At 42.3% G+C, this 24,700-nt stretch overlaps 1 protein-coding gene across 25 annotated transcripts in view; it reads right to left on the reverse strand.

Moving 5' to 3' along the window:
* The window catches only part of NAV3 (neuron navigator 3), an 873,011-nt gene that overhangs the window by 36,559 nt on the left and 811,752 nt on the right, over positions 1–24,700 (reverse strand). For all 25 annotated transcript variants that reach the window (XM_077474065.1, XM_077474059.1, XM_077474072.1 and 22 more), the window contains 6 exons: positions 22,020–22,173; positions 20,841–21,009; positions 15,305–15,402; positions 8,228–8,323; positions 4,446–4,614; positions 766–1,001 (listed from right to left, as the gene is read on the reverse strand). In XM_077474065.1, the coding sequence (XP_077330191.1) occupies positions 766–1,001; positions 4,446–4,614; positions 8,228–8,323; positions 15,305–15,402; positions 20,841–21,009; positions 22,020–22,173 (922 nt within the window). The remainder of the gene's footprint in view (positions 1–765; positions 1,002–4,445; positions 4,615–8,227; positions 8,324–15,304; positions 15,403–20,840; positions 21,010–22,019; positions 22,174–24,700) is intronic.

Below are 24,700 nucleotides of genomic sequence, written 5' to 3' on the forward strand. Positions count from 1 at the left end.
AGTGCTAATTAATTTGTAATGCTTTGATAAGCTTAGGTTGAACACCTTTTCCCCATATTATTAATACTTACACATATCTCTGGCCAAAGGCAATGCCTTTAACACTGGAACCCTTTCTTACAGCGATCCTGTGCTTACATCTTGTACACTAAAGTGTTCATGTTCTCAAGAAGCAGTTACAAAACTTTAAAGGCCCTCTCAGAGAGGAGACAGCAGCCTGAATTAGGACATCACAGGTACTGATTTTATGTTTTTTTGGTGTTTGTGCAAGGATTGAGGCAGCGACAGAGGACACGATCACTTCCCTGATACCACCAAAAGATCCATTTAAAGTAACAGCCAACCAGGAAACTAACATTACAACGCATGATGTGAGATGTAGTTTCCTGTCCATCACTATCACTGTCACCAATTACTTTGTTTTTTGGTGGTGTTTGTGGCTAGGGCACCCAAAAGAGATAATTAGTAAAATCAAATGATAAAAACAAAGGGATATTATATTTGTTAAAGTTATCCCGGTGTGGGGTTTGAACAGTCACTAAGCCAAGATGCATTTAAGCTATAGAGTTCAGAGCACATATGCAAATCTATGTATGAAATACAATTATCAAAATATGGAATATCAAGCAAGTATAAATGCAAAAATGTCTCTTAGGTAAATGTTACAATGATAACTCAAAATCTGTACTTACAGAAAACACACTATAGTTTCAGACAATTCTATTCTCTTGAAAGAGATAAATAAATTTACTTTTGCTTACTCACTTTACTTGATTTGTGATCCACATTAAAGGTTGCAATTGCTTCCTCAATTTTCTTTCTGCCATTTTTATTTACAACATATTCAGCAAGTTTGTTAGCTAGATATGTCTTTCCTGTTCCGCTGGGCCCGGATAATATAATCCTGTGATGTTCCATCAATAAATTAAAGTAGCGCTGAGTAATTGGTTTAGGAATGAGGGTATCAAACACAAAACTGTCCAGGCTACTTTCTTCTACACCTAGAAAAGGAAAATCATGGGTTTCTGTGGCTGAATGTTTTGAAATAAAATCATTATATATAGCATCTTAAAAGTGTAATATCATACAGTAATTTGAGGAAATCAAACGCCTAAATCAATGTTAATAATGAATATTTGACTCCTATACAAATAAACGATTGCTAAATCATGATTTCAGGTTCAAATTCAGAATACTGTATAATTCATAAAGGGAAATTATGGAGATATAGTTATATTCAACAATGACAAAATCACATTAACAAACATAAACAAGACACAATAACAAACAATAAAAATACCAATAACAGCAAGTTAATATACACAATAGCCATGAATGGAAAATAAAACCAACTAAAACTAAATAATACTATACAGTAATAAACCATATCATCCTATTAAAACACTGCATAGAATAAGAACACTGATTACCCTAAAAATGATTACACATAATTAACCTAACATAATATAAAAACAACATAAAAATCTGGATCATGAGTGAGAATAAAATCCTCACATCCAGCACTCACACTCTTTTACCAAAGGCAAACATGGGTTCCTGTGTCGCTCTGTGGTGCACCATGGTTGTAACAATCTACCACTGAAAGTACTCCTCAGACCGATTGGCATATTGTGGAGTGGATGGAAGGAGTTGTCCAAAATTGAAAGTACCTTGGACAGCATCCTCCTCTATGACACTTTTGGTAAGACTGCAACTCTGATTCAACAACATCACTGGCCTTGAAAATCAGTTTATTGAGTCTGCTGGTGTCAGCCACTCTAAGCCTGCTATCTCAGCATGCCGCCACATATAGGAGAACACTAGCCACCACAGATGAATAAACATCTTTAGCATCGTCGGGCAGATACCGTATATACTCGAGTATAGGCCGACCCGAATATAAGCCGAGGCCCCCAATTTACCCCCAAAAAAACTGGCAAACTTATTGACTCGTGTATAAGCCGAGGGTGAGACATGCCTGTCCATCCCTGTGTGTGTGTCCGTCCATCCCTGTGTGTCCGTCCATCCCTGTGTGTCCGTCCATCCCTGTGTGTCCGTCCATCCATCCCTGTGTGTGTGTGTGTCCATCCATCCATCCATCCCTGTGTGTGTGTGTCTCCATCCATCCATCCATCCATCCCTGTGTGTGTGTGTCTCCATCCATCCATCCATCCATCCCTGTGTGTGTGTGTCTCCATCCATCCATCCATCCATCCATCCCTGTGTGTGTGTGTATCCATCCATCCCTGTGTGTGTGTGTGTCTCCATCCATCCATCCATCCGTGTGTGTGTGTCTCCATCCGTGTGTGTGTGTGTGTGTGTGTGTGTGTGTGTGTGTGTGTGTGTCCAGCCTACCTGTGTCCCGAGCCTTTGTCCCGAGCCTCCGTCCCGTGTCGTGCCTTGCCTTCGTCCCGTCCCGTCCCGTCCCGTCCTGTCCCGTGCCGTGCCTTGCCTTGCCTCCGTCCCGTGCCCTCTTCGTCGGCGGCCATTGTAAAATTCAAAAGCCGCGCCTCCTCCTTCGCCTGTGATAGGCGGAACACTGAATTTCCCAGCAGCCTGTGTTCCGCCTATCACGGACGTCGTATCATCCTCGTCCGTAGTACGAGGATGAGACGACGCCCGTGATAGGCGGAACACAGGCTGCTGGGAAATTCAGTGTTCCGCCTATCACAGGCGAAGGCGGAGCCGGAGGCGCGGCTTTTGAATCATAGAATGGCCGCTGTCTGTCTGCTCGACACGCTGATCGAGCGGGCAGACAGCGATGACTCGAGTATAAGCCGAGGGGGGCACTTTCAGCCTCAAAAAAGAGGCTGAAAGTCTCGGCTTATACTCGAGTATATACGGTATTAAAACCTCAGCATCCTGAGGAAGGTAGCTCTGGCCTTTCCTATAGAGAACTTCAGTGTTCTTACTCGAGTCCATTTTTTTATCTATGTGCATACCCAGATATTTGTAATTTTTTACTACATCCACACCCACTACTTGGATGGAGACAGGGGAACACCTGTGCCTTCCTCCTTCTTAAGTCCACAGCCAACCTCTTTTGTCTTGGTCACATTTAGATACAGATGATTATCCTAACACCATGTGACAAAGTTCTCCACCACAGTTCTATACTCTTCCCCATCCCTGATATATCCCACTACTGCAGAGTTATCAAAAAACTTCTAATGATAGCAAATTGCCCTGGGAGGGAGGAGGCCTTTATTATGCAAATTGGAACCAGCTTACATTATGTGATCAGGCTTGCCTCCTCCTATCCACATAACCATAACATTGTGACTGCCACAACAGTGTTTCTGCCCATCCTTGTTATAAATCAATAGTATGGTGTAATGCACAGGGAATGGCCCCAAGTGCAACTGTGGGAACTGAAGCTTTTAGTTGCATAACAGAGTGTTATGATGCTGGGGCTATTGGGTATGGAACAGTATATGATGTGACCTCAAGATCAATGCTTTTTATTTAGCAGCATTAAAATAGTCACAGGTTCACTTAACCTCCCTGGCGGTAATCCCGAGTCTGGCTCGCGTTGGGATTTTACTAACAGGAGCGGTAACCCCGAGCCAGACTCGGGATCGCATCGCTGGATGCAGGGGAGGACACAGGGAGAGTTACTTACCTTGTCCCCTGGATCCAGCGATGTCCTCCGTGCTGTGTGATCGAGCTGTCCTCCGCTCGATTCACAGTGCCGAATGCCGCCGAGCTCCGTTCCCTGTGACGTTACGGCACACGGGAACGGAGAATGGCGGCAAATTCAAAAAATTAAAAAGACACAAAACACACACAGCATTGTAATCTTACAGATTACAGTACTGTATTAAAAAATACACACCCCCTTTGTCCCTAGTGGTCTGTGAAGTGCCCTGCGTGCACTTTTATATTATAAATACTGTTTTTTGTGCCTGAAATTTGGAGATTGTCCATAGCAACCAATAAGTGTCCCTTTTTCAGTGTTTTAGGATTTGATTACATCATTGAATAATTTTTATTATTATTTATTATATTATAAACTTTATCATACCCGGGATGTCTGCTAGACTCTGGTTTGAACAGATTTAAGAGAGTTATTCCTAAGAATGACAGGACTACAATATAAAACGCCAAATTTCCATGCAAAATAATTGTACCGCTTTCAGCACCTAAAACCAGACTGAATCATACCACCAGGGAGGTTAAAGGATAAGTTCACCTTTTAACAAAAAATAAATAAATGCACATTTTTTGCAGGTAAAAACATGTTACACCCTGAATGTGGGTGTGATATGTAACATGCTACAAAAGGTAAACTTATCCTTTAAAACTCGGCATGCATAGTTGTAGAGTACAATTTCCGGATATTACAGAACAAATAAAATAATCATTGCATGACTGTACTTTGATTAGTAACACAAGAATTATTATAGCCTGGGAAACATAACAGACAAATAAAACAATGCCTATACCTTTAAGGTTCACAGTGATGATATTATTTTCTCCTACTAGGTATCCACACGGTAACATTTCAGGCACTTCTGTACTGCTTGCTCTAACTAATTCACCAATGCTGTAGCTTGCAATGGCATCTGATGTTAAGCCTAGATTAGATGCTGGATCAACACGATAAATGTATTCCTAGGTATTAATGTAGAAAGGTTACAATTAATAAATGCTGTTATTTAATAAATAAGTAACCCTTGGTTTTAAAACACACAGAAGTCAAGTACACTACACTAATGTATACTGTAATGGGTCTCTAATTAATGTTAATATACAGAGTTAGTACACTTTAGTGTATGCACAGACAGACTTAGTTGTAAAACGTGTTTGACCTCATCATTCACATATCACTACAAATATCTTATAAATCAATAAAATCACACAAACGATGGTCTTTGCTTGATGCACATGCCTCCTGTGAAAGTGAGGATTTGCTACATGCTAAATGACATCTACATTACTTTATAATAAACCTCTTGCCGCAGCAGACATGCAGAGTGTGAAACCCACTGAACACCTGCATGCTGTCGGTTTGCAAAGCGTTAGCAATTTTTTTGAATAATACCGTACATATTGCCAAGTGCCTGCATTCAGCTTGACATTTACACAAGCGTATTAAACAAGACAAGTTCAAAAAGCAATGACGATATTGTTTGGAACTCAGATTATTTGACTCCCCAGAGCTCTTTCAAACGATACAGTAACTGTGGTAACAAAACAACTATTGGCCGATCTTTGGTCTTAGAGGGCCCAGCTCTGACCTCTTTTCAGGAATGGTTGTTCCTTCTCCCTCACTGTGCAACAGAAAGCCTTATCATCATCATAATTATTATTATTTTTTTAACAGATTAGGTGCACCTGTATTTGTAACACCATGCAATGTATTGAACATTAGTTGTAAAGCACACATTTTCCAAAGTTTACAAAATCACCATATGTTACATAGGCCATATGTTATAGAGACAAAAGAAATCAACACTTACACATACCAAAGGTTAGTCTAACTGATTTTCTATGCCCCCCCCCCCCCCCAGCAGTTTTTCTTGAGCTCTGGAGGCTTTGGCTTTTGTGATGCTATAGATAATGCTGATTAAATCCCTTACTGGCTATGCAGCTTTGTCTTGCAATCCTGGCACATGTTCGAGTTTAACCATGGAACACAACCGCTGTCCCAGGTTTCCTGTTTTAGGGTGGTTCCCTTCCCTTGCAACATCCTATGGAGTCACCTTTGCATGCAGGGACTATAGGCACTGTCCACAGTTGGACCCTTTTTAATACCGCACCGCGGGTTTCCCCCGCACATGTGTGAACCGGCTTTCAATGGCAGTCCGATTCATATGTTATGGGACATGGATGCAGTTAAAAACGCATCCAATTTACATATATGTGAGCCGAGCCTCAAATATGTAAACTGCAAGTGCTAAGGTGGGAATTCTAACAAATAGTTTACTGGGGAATGTTTATTTTGTGCACAATGTGTTAAGCTAAAAAACAAGAAGAGTTTTTTACTACTTTAATTATGTACAGTATAGCAATGCTGAACTCTTCTGCTTCACACATTTTTCACCAAGATGTTTTAGCTGTTTCTGTGCAAATCAGAGAAAATGTATGAACTTTTATCCATGCCAATAAGGGGCAGACACAATTCATACATTTTATCCACCTATCTATGTCCTTTAGTGTTACAAAAACATAGATGTGTGAATAGATGAACTTTAATTTCAATTGAGAGCTTCTTGTATGTGCTGACAGCAATTAAACCATTTTATTTTATTTGCACAGCTTGATATTAATCCAGTAATAATAAATGTGTATAACATTTTATTTCAGTAGAGTGGCTTGAAAGAGCAGAGATGATTCTGATGAACTCTTCCAAGTGCCTGTATTTTGTGTTTCTTGGCCGATAAACTCACTAGAAAGCATTTTTAATCAGGAACTGTCAAAAAAATTTGCTTCCCTGTTTGATTAATCTCTGGCTTATTTTTAGTTTTCTTACATTTACATATTAACTGATATGCCGGGACATCCAGATATTCAGCATAGCAAAATCTCTTTAGAATCCAAGATACAATTAATTGCCTATCTTTAACCATTTTAAGGCATGCTAACAATAGATAAATGTCTTATACTGGCGTAATGGAAGGGGGTGTGTATAGGAAAAGGCACATAGATGGCATAATGAAAATTCAGGATGCACATCTTGACACCTGAGAGACTGCCAGGGGTTTTACTAAAGGCTAAAATAGACTGTACTTTACATGTGTAGTTGTAAGGAGAAAAAACAGCATTAAGGCTTGCACATGATTGGATGATGAAAGTCAGAGGAGCTTCTCATTTACTAAGCTCTAGAAAAAATTCCCTTGCAGAGTGCAACTGGACTTTCAAAGAGCACAGCCTATTTGCTTTATGTAAATGAACCCCACATTTCTTAAAGCAGATTTCCACCCAAAAGTGGAAGCACTCCTCGCCCCTTACATGCCACATTTTGCATGTCATTTCTTTTTTTTGGGGGGGGAGTGGGTGACTAGTTTTTAGTGGGACTTCCTGTCCCACTTCCACCTTCGGGCTGCCTCGGCGACTCCTCCTTTCCCCTTAGGTGGCCCCGCCCTCTCGGCAATCTTCTGGGACACATCACAGGTGCCAGAAGATTGCCTGTCCCCTTGGAGAGCACATGCACAGTGCGTACCCGACTGTGAAGCTGCAAGCTGTCACAATCGGGTGCCCAAAGTTTCAATGGCAGTGCCACGGAGAAGAGGGGGAGAGGAGTGAGGCACCGTGTGGCCACATCGCAGGACCATGGGACAGGTGAGTGTTTGTTTATTATTACTTTTTGTAGCTGCTGACTTTTAATAAACTAAAAAAAACCTGGAACTCCGCTTTAAGTTCCCCACACGTAAATAATACTCATTTAAAAACAGCATGTTTTTTTTTTTGTGTTTTTACACTTAGACCCCTTTCACACTGTGGCAGTGGTGGCGGTCACTGGATTGGATCGGGCTTAGGTAAGAAAAAGGGGGGTCTGGGGGGAGCTGCGGCACAAAAGGTTTTTCACCTTAATGCATAGAATGCATTAAGGTGAAAAACCTTAAAGATGGATTTCACTGGAAAAAAAAATATTAAAAGCCAGCAGCTATAAATACTATAGCTGCTGACTTTTAATAAATGGACACTCACCTGTACCAGGGTCCAGCGATGTCGGCAGCCGAGGCCGATCGATCACTCGGCTCTCGGCTGCTGCCGCTGCCATTCTAGGTGAGGGAATCAGGAAGTGAAGCGCTGCAGCTTCACTTCCCAGGTTCCCTACTGCGCATGCTCGAGTCGCGCAGCGCAATAGGAATGGTCTGCGCTGTCTCTGGGACCCGTGTGTGTCCCAGCAGACAGCGCGCCGGGACAGGAAGAGGCATAGACTCCCGTGGGAGTCTATGCCCGGAAGTGGGTGCAAATACCTGTCTTAGACAGGTATCTGCACCCCCCTCCCCCCTGAAAGGTGCCAACTGTGACACCGGAGGGGGGGAGGGTTCCGATGAGCGGAAGTTCCACTTTAGGGTGGAACCCCGCTTTAAGTCTTTAGAAACACTTTAAAACTTGCCAGTGGGGAGTTGAAATGTGCTGATCAATTACTGTTAAATCAAAATGTTTTCAGGAAATAATTAGTTTTGAAACAGCTGATGGAGCAAAATATAAAAGAGAAAAGAAGAAACCAGTACTTTGTTTACAGGCTTAATGCACAAATAGTGGTCAAAGTTACCTTAAATAGCCGTCTAATAACTGCATCTAAAACATCCCATTTGGTCTTTCCACTGACTCCAATGGATCCTATTAAATACTGGTGACTTTTGGCATCCTAGGAAAATGCATAAGATATAACATATAATCATAGTGTTAAATATATATGGTTGTGCAAAATTCGGTCATGATGTTTCAAAACAAAGAAAAACATTTTTTGTCTGTGTTTTTATGTATTAAAAAAAAACTTTAATAAAAGAAGAATTACCAAAATGTCCAAAGTTCAATTTTAGGCAAAACTGTTTTTTTGACATACCAGCCCTTACAGCTCAATTATAGAAAGGATGTTAGCTAGTTTTATTACAGATCAATTTAAGGTTATTTCCCAATAAATAAGTAATTCCAAGTAGGTTCTGGTTACTGTAAGCACAAGTTCATTACTAGAGTTGTAATATATAACACTGTACCTATAACATACGTTTAGAAGTACCCAATTTCCATGATGGATGAAATTCTTAGGGGGTCTATTTATCAATGTTTTCACCCAACATTTACCCAGCTTTCACCAAAGATTCACACAAGGTTCAAATAGGAAATGTGTGAATCTTGGGTCAAAGTTGTGTGACTCTTGGGTGAAAACATTTATAAGTAAACTGCTTAGTGTAATGTACCTAAAGTATGTCAGGTACGTCTACAACTTGACCTAAAGCTCTGTTTTGTTCAATTACAGAGTTTTAATCATTCTGGCAAATGTTATCTAAAACTAACCACTGCTGCCATCACTGAACATTTGTGAGATTTTTGGGGGATTTTTAAAAATTAATAGCTGGCTACAGAATGAGATGGTAAAGTAATTTTAATAGCATACATTTTAAAATCATTTGTGTAGAGCGGGGTTTGGCAAGCCGTTGATCACAATTGACCCATCGCCCGTGGGTAGCCGATGGGTCGATCTGGAACACAGCCGCAACAGGATCCCCGCATTCTCCAGGACCGTGACATCATAAGGGGCAGGCCAACATGTGACATCACTTGGTGACCCCGCCCCTTATGCCCATATAAGTCGCCACACAACGAGTCCCTGCCATTACGGCCGGAGAGAGCGTCGTGTCAACATCGGAAGGAAGAAGAAGAAGGCAACAGCTACAAGACCGGGCCAGCGCTAGGTGCTCATATAAAGGTCTGCATGCTCGGATAAGGGCCAGGCTGCGTGCTCAGATAAGGGTCTGGTATGGACTTAGGGGGGACCCCCACAGTGTTTTTTTCAGCGTAGGGGTTCCCCTTTAAATCCATACCAGGGCATGGGGATCACAAGGTATCAATCTCGCCGATGAAGGCGGCAACATTGACTTCCTTCGCTAGTCCCGACTACCTGGAGTCACGTTCAAAATAAACTGACTTTACTCCGTGTGTGGGCAAGTCCGTTAATTTCAAAAGTCTGGTGGACTAGCACACAGATGGGCGGATTGGACAATTTTGAGTCAAGACTTCTTCTTCTAAGTCCGCTGGACTTTTGGGAACAAAAAGTCAGCCAGAGCCCACACACGGGCAGATTGTCCGGCGGACTCTGGTCTGCCGGACCAAGTCTGCTGGATAATCAAATCATGTGTATGCTGCATTAGGGGTTGCAAGTTATGTGAATAGAGTTTGTTAGACGATTTCCCGGAGGACACAAAGGGGTCTGAGGGGTGAGGCTTGAGCAGCAACTCTGCATGTGCAAACCAGGAGGCTGAACGAGTGTTTCTTTGCAAGAGAAAGAAATGGTGAAAACCCACATGAATTTTGTTTTGTTGAACTTGCTGTTAATAAAATTGGGCAAGAAAAGCACTTACAAAGAAGAAAGGTGGGTAGCTGTGTTCTTAAAGCTCTACCATCTGAAACACGTTCTCATAAAGGTTTGCTAAAGGAGTCAAAGTGTGAGCAAATTATGAACACATGCAACAGAGATAAGTTTCAATCTTAACCACTTTCAGACCGGACCATTTTGCTGGTAAATGACCAGAGGTCTTTTTACACTTTGGCACTGCGCTGCTTTAACTGGTAATTGCGCGGTCATGCAATGTTGTACCCAAACAAAATTTGTGTCCTTTTCTTCCCACAAATAGAGCTTTCTTTTGATGGTATTTGATTGCCTCTGCGATTTTTATTTTTTGCGATATAAACGTAAAAAGACCGCAAATTTTGAAAAAAAATGATATTTTCTACTTTTTGTTATTAGAAAAATCCAATAAACTCAATTTTAGTCATACATTTAGGCCAAAATGTATTCAGCCACATGTCTTTGGTAAAAAAAAAGTCAATAATTGTATATTTATTGGTTTGCGCAAAAGTTGTCACATCTACAAACTAAGGTACGTTTTCTAGAATTTACGCAGCTTTTAGTTTACGACTGCCTATCTCATTTCTTGAGGTGCTAAAATGGCAGGGCAGTACAAAACCCCCCCAAATGACCCCATTTTGGAAAGTAGACCCCCTAAGGAAATTGATAAGAGGCATGTTGAGCCCATTGAATATTTTATTTTTTTGCCTCAAGCGATTGAATAATGACAAAAAAAAAATTTTTTTTTTTTTTTTACACAAAGTTGTCACTAAATGATATATTGCTCACACATGCTATGGGCGTATGTGAAATGACACCCCAAAATAAATTCTGCTGCTTCTCCTGAGTACGGGGATACCACATATGTGGGACTTTTTGGGAGCCTAGCCGCGTACGGGGCCCCGAAAACCAAGCACCGCCTTCAGGCTTTCTAAGGGCGTAAATTTTTGAGTTCACTTCTCACTACCTATTACAGTTTTGAAGGCCATAAAATGCCAAGATGGCACAAAACCCCCACAAATGACCCCATTTTAGAAAGTAGACACCCCAAGCTATTTGCTGAGAGGCATGTTGAGTTCATGGAATATTTTATATTTTGCCACAAGTTGCGGGAAAATTACAAACTTTTTTTTTTTTTTTTTTTTTTTCACAAAGTTGTCACTAAATGATATATTGCTCACACATGCCATGGGCATATGTGAAATGACACCCCAAAATAAATTCTGCTGCTTCTCCTGAGTACGGGGATACCACATATGTGGGACTTTTTGGGAGCCTAGCCGCGTACGGGGCCCCGAAAACCAAGCACCGCCTTCAGGCTTTCTAAGGGCGTAAATATTTGACTTCACTCCTCACTACCTATTACAGTTTTGAAGGCCATAAAATGCCAAGATGGCACAAAACCCCCACAAATGACCCCATTTTAGAAAGTAGACACCCCAAGCTATTTGCTGAGAGGCATGTTGAGTCCATGGAATATTTTATATTTTGCCACAAGTTGCGGGAAAATTACAAACTTTTTTTTTTTTTTTTTTTTTTCACAAAGTTGTCACTAAATGATATATTGCTCACGCATGCCATGGGCATATGTGAAATGACACCCCAAAATAAATTCTGCTGCTTCTCCTGAGTACGGGGATACCACATATGTGGGACTTTTTGGGAGCCTAGCCGCGTACGGGGCCCCGAAAACCAAGCACCGCCTTCAGGCTTTCTAAGGGCGTTACAGTTTTGAAGGCCATAAAATGCCAAGATGGCACAAACCCCCCCCAAATGACCCCATTTTGGAAAGTAGACACCCCTAAATTTAGGGGTACACTAGTGAGACTAGGTAATAAATGGCGGGTGCCCTGAAACTATAAAAAAATAACTAACCAACCAGCGTCACCTGTAACAGTTATATGGTGATCACTGGTGAAAGGGTTAACTAGGGGGCAATCAGGGGGCTTTATGCTGTAGTATATGGGGGTCCCTGGCGCTATAAAAAGCTGCGGCGAACCTAAATACCTACCTGCCTAACTAGCGTCACCTGTGACACTAATACAGCGATCAGAAAAACGATCGCTTATTAGGCTGGGTTCACACTGGAGCGATGCGGGAACGCCACGAATGTGCGGCGGGTTCCCGCATCGCATGCCTCCCGGCGGCAGTTCACACTGCCCTATGCGAACTGCTGGGAGTGTCAGTGAAATGTTACTGACACCCCCAGATCAGTTCGCATATCGCAGTGCGATCTGCAAACTCGGATCGCATGGTGTGAACACCCATGCGATCCGATTCTGCTGCGGGCCAAAAAAAGGGTCCCGTGCGAATTTGCGGCGGGTGCGGCGGGTGTGGCGGGTGCGGCGAATGGCTGAACTCGAATCGCACAGAGATCGGATGTGATTTGCACTGCAGTGCGGTGCGAATCACATCCGTTCTCAAACCGCTGCAATCTGAACCCAGCCTTAGTGACACTGGCGACGGGGGGTGATCACGGGGTTAAACCTTTATTGGGGGGGTACCTTAGAACTAAAGGGGGCTAACCCTAACTGCCCTAACAGTTATTAGTCACAAATGACACCCGCCGGGTGATCAGGGGGTTAAACCTTTATTAGGTAATAAATGGCGGGTGCCCTGAAACTATAAAAAAATAACTAACCAACCAGCGTCACCTGTAACAGTTATATGGTGATCACTGGTGAAAGGGTTAACTAGGGGGCAATCAGGGGGCTTTATGCGGTAGTATATGGGGGTCCCTGGCGCTATAAAAAGCTGCGGCGAACCTAAATACCTACCTGCCTAACTAGCGTCACCTGTGACACTAATACGGCGATCAGAAAAATGATCGCTTATTAGGCTGGGTTCACACTGGAGCGATGCGGAAACGCCGCGAATCCGCGGCGGGTTCCCGCATCGCATGCCTCCCGGCGGCAGTTCACACTGCCCTATGCGAACTGCTGGGAGTGTCAGTGAAATGTTACTGACACCCCCAGATCAGTTCGCATATCGCAGTGCGATCTGCAAACTCGGATCGCATGGTGTGAACACCCATGCGATCCGATTCTGCTGCGGGCCAAAAAAAGGGTCCCGTGCGAATTTGCGGCGGGTGCGGCGGGTGTGGCGGGTGCGGCGGGTGCGGCGAATGGCTGAACTCGAATCGCACAGAGATCGGATGTGATTTGCACTGCAGTGCGGTGCGAATCACATTCGTTCTCATAAACCGCTGCAATGTGAACCCAGCCTTAGTGACACTGGCGACGGGGGGTGATCACGGGGTTAAACCTTTATTGGGGGGGTTAGGGGGGTACATTAGAACTAAAGGGGGCTAACCCTAACTGCCCTAACAGTTATTACAGTCACAAATGACACCAATGCAAAAAAAAAAAAAAAAAAATGACATTGGTGTCACTGTGACTGGGGGGCAGGGGTAATTGGGGGGGTGATCGGGGGGTAAAGGGGGGGTGTGAGTGTGCCTGGCATGTTCTACTGTGTGTGTAGAGTGTTGGTGCAACTCACCGATCCGCTCTCCTCCGTGTCGGAACGGAAAATACCGACACGGAGGAGAGAATACATCACTTCCTCTCCTGTGTTTACATTACAGGAGAGGAAGTGATGTCACGGGGGATTTCCATTCGTCGAGAGCGATCGCGAGGGGGTGGCCATGAATGAATGGCCGCCCCCTCATCCCGGATCGCTCTCGAAGAAATGCCGACCGCCGCAGGCACCGGGGGGGGGGCCCGATCGGGCCCCCCACCCGCGGGCAGGCAGGGACTTATATATACGCCCATATGCCTGCCCGTGCCATTCTGCCGACGTATATCGTCGTGCGGCGGTCGGCAAGTGGTTAAATACCATTGTAAAATGTTCAATAGTATAAAATATACAGGTATTTAAAGTTAAATATACCTTGCATGTGAAAGCTTTTCAACCCTATCTAGTTATTATTGATGCTGCCCATCCCTATGACAAATTGATAGAACCAAGCTCAGCTTTTACTAAAGAAAAGTCAAAATTTTCATATAATATTAGCTGCCATTTTTCTCTAGATTTACTGATTGTGTTAAAATTTTAACTTAGGGCCAGTTCACACCATAGAAACGCAGTCCGGATGCGTTCCAGATGCTTTTCTGTATACTTGTTTTTGACACATTTTTGATGTGTTCCAGTGCATTTTTGGTGCATTTTGATACAGTCCAGTGCATTTTTTCCTCCTCCTTTTTTTAACATTGCATTAGGACATATGTGTTCCAGTGCATGTTTGGTGCGTTCCGGTGCGCTCCAGTGCATTTTTGATGCATTTTACAGTGTTCCAGCAGTCTAGTGCAGGAAAAATGCAGCCTGTTCTACTTTTTTTTCTAGAACTGGCACACACTGGAACTGCAAGCACTGGTGTGAACTACGCCATTGGAAACCATTTAACCTACTTTCCATGCGTTTTCGATACAGGAAAAAATATGCACTGGACAGCATGTGGTGTGAACTGGCCCTTAAGGTAACTACTGCCTATACTTATGCATTTTTTTTCATCAAATCTCAGTTTGAATTGTCTGGGTTTGTGACAGGTTTGCTTAACACTAGTTCATAAATGATTATATTTCCATAAAAGTGTACTAAAACAAGTGACGGTGCATCCACTAAGGGCGCACGGGTGTCACCCCCTCTGTCACACCACACCCCTCTGTGTAAAATGGATAGATTCATACATAGCATACATATGGCCTGCATAAGATGGGCACATGCTGCATATGATTGGCACAGAGGCTGCATATGATAGGTACAGAGGCTGCATATGATGGGCACAGAGGCTGTAGGATGGGTACAGGCTGCATATGATGGGCACAGAGGCTGTATGATGGGTACAGGCTGCTAATGATGGGCACAGACGTTGCATATGATTGGCCCAGAGGCTGCATATGATGGGCACAGATACTACATATGATGGGCACAGATGCTGTATGATGGGCACAGGCTTCATATGATGGGAAAAGGCACAGCATATGATGGACAAAGTGGCTGCATATGATGGGCATCATGACTGCATTTGATGGGCACAGTGGCTGAATTTTATGGGGCACAGTGGCTGCAATTGATGGCACAGTGAGGTGGAAACTGATGGGTTTTTTTTTCAGTATTTTTTTTTTTAATTTTTCAGTTTGTATGCGCCTCCCCCCCCCCCCCCCCCAAAAAAAAAAAATTGTGCAACAGCCTCCACTGACTGAGACTACAGTGTGACCTCTGCACTGCAAATTAGAATCTACACAAGAAAATTAACTGAATAGATATTTAAAAAAAGCGTACCTTGGTCCTCCCATATCCCTTATTAACACAGACCATGATTTTAACACTGCACCCATCCTTGTGGCAAGTTCCATCTCTAACATCATCCAGTAAAATATCTGTAGAAACAGATGTTGTAAGTGTAAGGTTAGTCATATATATATTCATTTGGCATCTACTGCATTAAATAATATGGGTACCTACTGTATTATTGCATGGCCATTTTAATATAAACAATTATGTCAATATTTGCAACTTGCTTCTTACTAACACACTGATTTTATTTTACTGTTCCCCTTTCTCAGTGTACATCTGGCAGTCTGCTGTGCATTATTATAATCCTCTAGTTCCTATTCTGCAATTGGTTTTAATTCAGCAGTCACTTGGCAAACAACAGTGTGAATGTAATCTGTTTTACCTAAAGATGGCCACTTAAAGGAGAATCTACAAACTTCTATACATTAAAGCGGAATTCCACCCTAAACTGGAACTTACCCTCATTGGATTCCTCCCCCCACCCCCAGTGCCACAAATGGCACGTTTCAGGGGGGAGGGGGGTGCAGATACCTGGATAATCCAGGTATCTGCACCCACTTCCGGGAATAGCTAGCCGCAGCTAGCCTCTCCCCCACCTGTTGTGTTCTGGGAAACACACAGTTCCCAGGACACAATGGGAACCAGTGAACACACGCAGCGTGACTCGCGCATGCGCAGTAGGGAACTGGGGAGTGAAGCCGCAATGCTTCACTTCCCGATTCCCTGACAGAGGTGGTGGCAGGGGCAGCTGAGAGATGAGCGATTTCTCGTCATCTGCTGCTGACATCGCGGGCACCCAGGACAGGTAAGTGTCCATTTAATAAAAGTCAGCAGCTGCAGTATTTGTAGCTGCTGACTTTTAATATTTTTTGTTTAAGGTGGCCCTCCTCTTTAAATATTCACTCAAAAACAAAAAAATAAGCAATTAAAAATATGAAGGCTTTATAAAAGTTATTATCTGAAAATCATTTTAATAACGGATTATAACTACTCTTGGACAAATATATATTACAGTATATCTCTCAGGTATGGATGAATATTTAGCTAAAGTGTGTTTCAAATGGGGTCATGTGTTAATTCCTAAAGGTAACTAGACTGTGTACAGCGATACATATAAACACTTACATATAAACAAATTTGGATTTAGTAGCTAAAGTACACTGATCAGCCATAACATTATGACCACCCACCATACCCCATCAAGGCATGAACTCCACTAGACCCCAGTAGCATATCCTTTAAGTCATGTAAGTTGCAAGATAGGCAAGATTACATTGAGATCTGGAGAATTTGGGGGTCAACACCTTGAACTTGTTGCTGTGTTTCTCAAACCATTCTTGAATTCATCAAACCAGGCCACCTTCTTCCATTGCTCCATGGTCCAGTTCTGATGCTCACATGCCAATTGTAGGAGCTTTTGACTGTGGACACAGGTCAGCATGGGCACCCTCTGCAGCTACACAGCCCCATACACAACAAACTGCGATGCACTGTGTGTTCTGACACCTTTTCTATGGGAATCAGCATTAATGTTTTCAGCAATTTGGGCTACTGTAGCTCTTAAATTGGATCAGATTACATGGGCCTACCTTTGCTTTCTATGTGCATTAATAATCCTTGGTTCGGTTTGCCAGTTTTTCCTTCTTTGGACCGCTTTTGGTAGGTGATGACCACTGCAGATTGGGAACATCCCATAAGAGCTGAGTTTTGGAGTTGCTCTGACCCAGTTGTCTAGCCATTACAATTTGACACTTGTCAATGTCGCTCAAATCCTTAAGGTTGCCATTTTATTTCTACCTACTTTCAACACATCAACTTGAGAGACAACATATTTTTTTGCTGCCTAATATATCCCATCCACTTTCAGGTGCCATTGTAACAAGATAATGAATCGTAATTACTTTACCTGTCAGTGGTCATACTGTTATGGCTGGTTAGTGTAAATGCCTAATCTGAAGTTCATAAAATCCTGTTTAACAAACTGTATACCTCCCAGCCTTCAGAAATATAAGTCAGGCCAAGTTATGTGTAGTAGACATGTGCAGAGTAAAATATTTCGTTTCGGAATTTCGTTTTCGTCCGAAAGCTTAATTTATTTAGTTACTCCCGAAATTCGTTTTTATTTATTTCGTTTTTCGTTCAAAAATTGCATTCGTCCGAAAATCCACATGAATTACGGTCGAATCTGTCTTGGAAGGCTTATGGTGTCTGTCGAATGTATAAAGAAGATTCGACGGAGCTAACTATATAGCATACTTTAGAACCCTATTAAAGTCTATGGGACTCCAACGTTCAAAATCTAAAGTGCTAATTTTAAAGGCTAATTTGCAAGTTACTGTCCTAAAAAGTGTTTGGGGACCCGGGTCCTGCCCCAGGGGACATGTATCAATGCAAAAAAAAGTTTTAAAAACGGCCGTTTTTTCGGGAGCAGTGATTTTAATAATGATTAAAGTGAAACAATAAAAGTGTAATATTCCTTTAAATTTCGTAGGGGGGGTTGTCTATAGTATGCCTGTGAAGGGGCGCATGTTTCCCGTGCTTAGAATTGTCCCTGCACAAAGTGTCATTTATGCAGGAAAAAAAGTCCTTTAAAATCACTCGCAGCTATTATGAATTGTCGGCTCCCGTAATACAGAGAACACTCATTGAAAGTCATTGATAAAAAAATAAATAAATAAATAAATAAATAAATAAAGCGTGCGGGTCCCCCAAATTGAATTACCAGGCCCTTCAGGTCTGGTATGGATATTAAGGGGAACCCTGCCTCAAATTTAAGAAAAAATTTGACGTGGGGTTCCCCCTAAATATCCATAACCAGACCCTTCAGGTCTGGTATGGATATTAAGGGGAACCCCGCGTCAAATTTAAAAAAAAATTGACGTGGGGTTCCCCCTAAAAATCCATACCAGACCCTTTATCCGAGCACGCAACCTGGCAGGCCGCAGGAAAAGAGGGGGGGACGAGAGAGCGGCCCCCCCTCCCTCCTGAACCGTACCAGGCCACATGCCCTCAACATTGGGAGGATGCTTTGGGGGTCCGTGACCCCTCAAAGCACCTTGTCCCCATGTTGATGAGGAGAAGGGCCTCATCTCCACAACCCTGGCCGGTGGTTGTGGAGGTCTGCGGGCGGGGGGCTTATCAGAATCTGGAAGCCCCCTTTAACAAGGGGACCCCCAGATCCCGGCCCCCCCCCTGTTTGAAATGGTAAGGGGGTACAAAAGTACCCCTACCATTTCACAAAGAAAGTGTAAAAAAAATGGTTAAATAAAACAAAGACACTTTTGAAAAATTCCTTTATTAAAAATAAAAAAATAAAAAAAAAAGATTCCAGCGGCGGTAATCCACTCTTGCTATCCAGCGACGGACGGTCATCTCTCCCGCGATGTCATGTCATCCAGCGCAGCGAATCCTTCGTTCTTCTGTCTCCGCAGAGGAGACAATGCAGGGATTCCGGCTGGCTGACGTTTCTTAAATACGGAGGGCGGGGCCACCCGTCACCTGACCCCGCCCCCCTCTGACGCAAGGGGAAACCCGGGGTTCCCTGTGACGTATAGGTGACCCGCACCCCTCTGATGTAACACAGGCAGGTTTCCGTTACATCAGAGGGGGGCGGGATCACCCATACGTCACGGGGAACCCCGGGTTTCCCCTTGCGTCAGAGGGGGGCGGGGTCAGGTGACGGGTGGCCCCGCCCTCCGTATTTAAGAAACGTCAACCAGCCGGAATCCCTGCATTGTCTCCTCTGCGGAGACAGAAGAACGAAGGATTCACTGCGCTGGATGACATGACATCGCGGGAGAGATGATCGTCCGTCGCTGGATAGCAAGAGTGGATTACCGCCGCTGGAATCTTTTTTTTTTATTTTTTTATTTTTAATAAAGGAATTTTTCAAAAGTGTCTTTGTTTTATTTAACCATTTTTTTACACTTTCTTTGTGAAATGGTAGGGGTACTTTTGTACCCCCTTACCATTTCAAACAGGGGGGGGGCCGGGATCTGGGGGTCCCCTTGTTAAAGGGGGCTTCCAGATTCTGATAAGCCCCCCGCCCGCAGACCTCCACAACCACCGGCCAGGGTTGTGGAGATGAGGCCCTTCTCCTCATCAACATGGGGACAAGGTGCTTTGAGGGGTCACGGACCCCCAAAGCATCCTCCCAATGTTGAGGGCATGTGGCCTGGTACGGTTCAGGAGGGAGGGGGGGCCGCTCTCTCGTCCCCCCCTCTTTTCCTGCGGCCTGCCAGGTTGCGTGCTCGGATAAAGGGTCTGGTATGGATTTTTAGGGGGAACCCCACGTCAATTTTTTTTTAAATTTGACGCGGGGTTCCCCTTAATATCCATACCAGACCTGAAGGGTCTGGTTATGGATATTTAGGGGGAACCCCACGTCAAATTTTTTCTTAAATTTGAGGCAGGGTTCCCCTTAATATCCATACCAGACCTGAAGGGCCTGGTAATTCAATTTGGGGGACCCGCACGCTTTTTTTATTTATTTATTTATTTATTTATTTTTTTATCAATGACTTTCAATGAGTGTTCTCTGTATTACGGGAGCCGACAATTCATAATAGCTGCGAGTGATTTTAAAGGACTTTTTTTCCTGCATAAATGACACTTTGTGCAGCGACAGTTCTAAGCCCCAGAAACATGCGCCCCTTCACAGGCATACTATAGACAACCCCCCCCCCTACGAAATTTAAAGGAATATTACACTTTTATTGTTTCACTTTAATCATTATTAAAATCACTGCTCCCGAAAAAACGGCCGTTTTTAAAACTTTTTTTTGCATTGATACATGTCCCCTGGGGCAGGACCCGGGTCCCCAAACACTTTTTAGGACAGTAACTTGCAGAATCTTTTCTCTCCGTCAAATCTTTTCTCTGTCGAATATTTTCTCTATATAATCTTGGACTAATAGAGGTAAGGTTAGGCACATTCGACCATAGGTTCTATAAACACGTTGTCAGAGTCATGTCGAATCTCCTATTCTATATCGAACTGTTGTAACAACGAAAACGAAAATAAAGCATTTATTTATGTCGGATCTTTCGTTTTTCGGATTTTGTGCTTTCGTTATCGTTTGTCAAAACGAAAACGAAAATAGCTGAAATTCGGACGAAAATGCATTCGGACGAAAACGAATGCACATGTCTAATGTGTAGTACATCGTCATGAACTTTTCCTACCGTAGTTAATGGTTATATCATGTCAGGACTTAGCTCAAGACTGACTGATAGCATCATCCAGCTATACTAAAACTAAAAATATAATTTTTTTGTTCTGCTGTGTTGTTGAGCTGTCCTCATTTAAACATTGGTATTTCATAGAAGTGGCCAAATTTGAACAGCACAAAATAAACAATAATTCTATCACCAAATCCTGAATGAGGTCTGATTTACCAGAAATAAACTGAAAATGACTCCTATTTAAAGATAGTATACACTACATAAATTCATATCTGTCTAAAGAATACTACAATTCTGAATCAAAACTTAACTAAAATAAAAATACAGCCTTGAATACCTGTAGCTATGGTTTCTGTTATATTCAGATTATTTAAAGAAAGGCCCAGTGATTGACGTGAAGAGGATGAGGTGCAACTTGATGATTCAGAGGAAGGCCGGTTTGTTTTTCCCGGGGTAGTTTCAGATTTTAGCCTATCATTCTCAGCTTTCAGTATTTCAATTTCATTCTAAAATTCAAACACATAGTATTGTTAAAAACATAAAAGCCCATGGTTGAATGCCTGAAAAAAAAAAAAAACGTCAAGCAACAATGGAATCAAACCTCTTACAATGGCTGCTTATATATAATTTTCAGTAATCAACATGTCCATGCTAACGTTCAGACCTTCTGGAGCAGGGGTAGGCAACCCCCACAAGCGACACACAAAGCTTGGGTCAGCAAGGACTGATCCATCTATGGCCAGCTTTATTTTTCAAAAAATGTTGACTTGATAAGATATAAAGTACTGCTACTAGGAAGACGTGTTGACTATTTCACCAAATCTGGCTGAAACATCCCATTTGTTTTCTACAACAGATTCTATTATGACTTTGCAAACATATAGAAAGCAGCTAGATCTCAGAGGTCAGCCACAGTTCTGTATGGCCTCTTGCACAGAGACATAATACTTTTCTGATGTTTATATGTAGGATCTTGCTAGAGCTTGATTAAAATGCTCCATACAGACCTTGCATATACATACGCATTGGCGTATAAATGTGTATATATATAAACATGTGCAAAATTCCTCTTTATCCTCTTCTAGTTGCCAGTGTTGCAATATACGCCCATACAGTATACACAAATGTGCGTAAATTATTGCACCGAAGCGTAAACATTTATATTTTTATTTTACAGTTCTGAACTCATTGCTCTATCACTGATCTCTAAGCAGCTGTGTGCATTGTTCCATAGACAACAATGCACATGTGTTCAGATCAGTAAGAAACATGATTTTTTTTCACCCATGTGCAAGAGGCCTAAAGCATACCAGGATTTTACAGTCCCCTCCCAGAGAAGAGACATACATAAACAATTAGCATATGCAAACACAATGTATACTGTCAGCAGATTATGCCACAGGTTAGCTCCCTTTACATAGTACCAGCGTATTATGAATGTTGAGAATGAGAAAACAGGGAATCAATGTACAACCATCTATAGCACATAACATTTAAAACATAGAAGATCATTGACCTGCATGCGGTTCATTGCTTCTCTGATTTGGTCAAGGTGATGTGCAGAGCTAAGAGCCTCCAGTCGGATGTCTGTCAGCTTCAGCTCTTTTTCTCGTAGTTCACCCTTTAGCTGCAGGATTATTTCAGCTTCTGCTTCAGTGCATTCACAGATCCTTTGGAAGGAAAAGAATCAAGTTTTATGAGCAATTTATAGAGAACAGCATTTCATTTTGTAAAGGAGAAAAGGCTTTTTTTTTTGCAAAAATATAAAATATTTAAATGCCCCAGTATAAAAGAGCTTGTGGAAAGTATTTATTCCATTTTCTTGCTTGAAATAGGATAAATCAACAACTGATTTTGAAATTAATTGAGAATGTTCCAGCCTTCTAACTCTTCTTCCCTGAGGTCCTTCTAAGAAACCTGGAAAATGTAGTGAGCACTGAAAGAACACTATTAAAGCCAATCTGTTACATATGAAGCAAAATCACAGTCTTGTAGAACAGATCAGAGCCATATTAAGGCCAAATATGGCTCTAGGCATGGTGGCAGCTTTGTTCATCCCAACACCTCCCCCCCCCCCATGTTTCAATTAACAATTCTGACACCCATTGTATTAGTCACTGTATTACAAAGCTCATTCCATTTTTTAAGGGCTTTAAGAACTGAAATTTCAAGTGTGCCCTAGTATAAATTCAAGCAGTATAATGTACAGTATTATATATACTGTAATGGAATGTATGTTTTAAACTGTATCACTCTCTCTCTATATATACAATGCCTTGAAAAAGTATTCATACCCCTTGAAATTTTACGCATTTTGTCATGTTACAACCAAAAACTTAAATGTAATTTATTGGGATGATATGTGGTAGACCAACACAAAGTGAGACATGATTGTGAAGTAGAAGGAATATGGTAAATGTTTTTAAACATTTTGTACAAATAAATATGTGAAAACTGTGGCATGCATTTGTATTCAGCGACCTTTACTCTGATACCCCTAACTAAAATCTAGTGGAACCAATTGCCTTCAGAAGTCATCTAATTAGTAAATAGAGTCCACCTGTGTGCAATGTAATCTCAGTATAAATACCATTGTTCTGTGAAGCCCTAGAGGTTTGTTACAGAGACCTTAGTAAACAAACTGCATCATGAAGGCCAAGGAGCACACCAGACAGGTCAGGGATAAAGTTGTGGAGAGGTTTAGAGCAGGGTTGGGTTATAAAAACAATATAGCTTTGAACATCTCACAGAGCACTATTCAATCCATTATCCGAAAATGGAAAGAGTATGGCACAACTGCAAGCCTACCAAGACATGTGGACAAGGCTGTACACCTAAACTGACAGGTCGGGCAAGGAGAGCATTAATCAGAGAAGCAGCTAAGAGGCCCATGGTAACTCTAGAGGAGATGCAAAGATCCACAATTCAGGTGGGAGAATCTGTCCACATGACAACTATTAGTCTTGCACTCCACAAATCTGGTCTTTATGGAAGAAAGCCATTGTTGAAAGAAAGCCATAAGAAGTCCCATTTGCAGTTTGCGAGAAGCCATGAGGGGGACACAGCAAATCTGGAAGAAGGTGCACTGGTCAGATTGGACAAAAATGTAACTTTTGGCCTAAAAGCAAAATGCTACGTTTGGCAGAAAACTAACACTGCACATCACCATGAACACACCATGGGAAGATGGATGGAGCCAAATACAGGGAAATCTTAGAAGAAAACCTGTAATGCCGCATACACACAAGCAGAATGTCTGACAGAAAAAGTCAGACGGAAGCTTTTCATCGTACCGTATATTCCGATCGTGTGTATGCCTCATCAGACTTTTTTTTTTTTAAATTCTGAAGGACCTAGAAATAGAACATGTTCTAAATATTTCCGACTGAACCAATTCCTATCAGGAAAAACTGCTTGTCTGTATGCTGTTCCGATGGACCAAAAACAAAACATGCTCTGAAACAAGTACGAGACAGAAGCTGTTAGCTACTGGCTAATGAACTTCCCTTTTCTAGTCCCATCGTATGTTCTGTACGTCACCGCTTTCTTGACAATCAGACTTTGGTGTGATCATGTGTACGCAAGACAGTCTCAGCGGAATTCCGTCTGAACTTCGTTTATTCCGACAGGAAAACCGGTCGTGTGTATAGGGCATTAGAGTCTGTAAAATACTTGAGACTGGGGTAGAGGTTTACCTTCCAGCAGGACAATGACCCTAAACATACAGCAAGAGCTACAATGGAATGCTTTAGATCAAAGCATAGTCATGTGTTAGAATGGCCAAAGTCAAATTCCAGACCTGAATCTGTGGAAAGGCTTGAAAATTGATGACACTCGCCATCCAATCTGACAGAGCTTGAGCTTGCAAAGAAGAATGGGCAAAAATGTCACTCTCTAGATGTGCAAAGCTGGTAGAGACATCCCCAAAAAGACTTGCAGCTGTAATTGCAGCAAAAGGTGGTTCTACAAAGTATTGACTGGGGGGTGGGCTGAATACAAATGCACATAACAGATTTCACATATTTATTTGTAAAAATTTCAAACAATCATTATCATTTTCCTTCCACTTTACAATTATCTGCCAGTTTTGGTTGGTCTATTACATAAAATCACAATAAAATACATTCAAGTTTTTGGTTGCAACATGACAAAATTTCAAGGGGTATGAGTACTTTTTCAAGGCACTGTATACATGTG

The sequence above is a fragment of the Lithobates pipiens genome, unplaced genomic scaffold (genome assembly GCF_037356315.1).
Source record: "Lithobates pipiens isolate NorthernLeopardFrog02 unplaced genomic scaffold, aLitPip1_a1.2 Scaffold_8, whole genome shotgun sequence".
NCBI classification, from domain to species: Eukaryota; Metazoa; Chordata; class Amphibia; order Anura; family Ranidae; genus Lithobates; species Lithobates pipiens.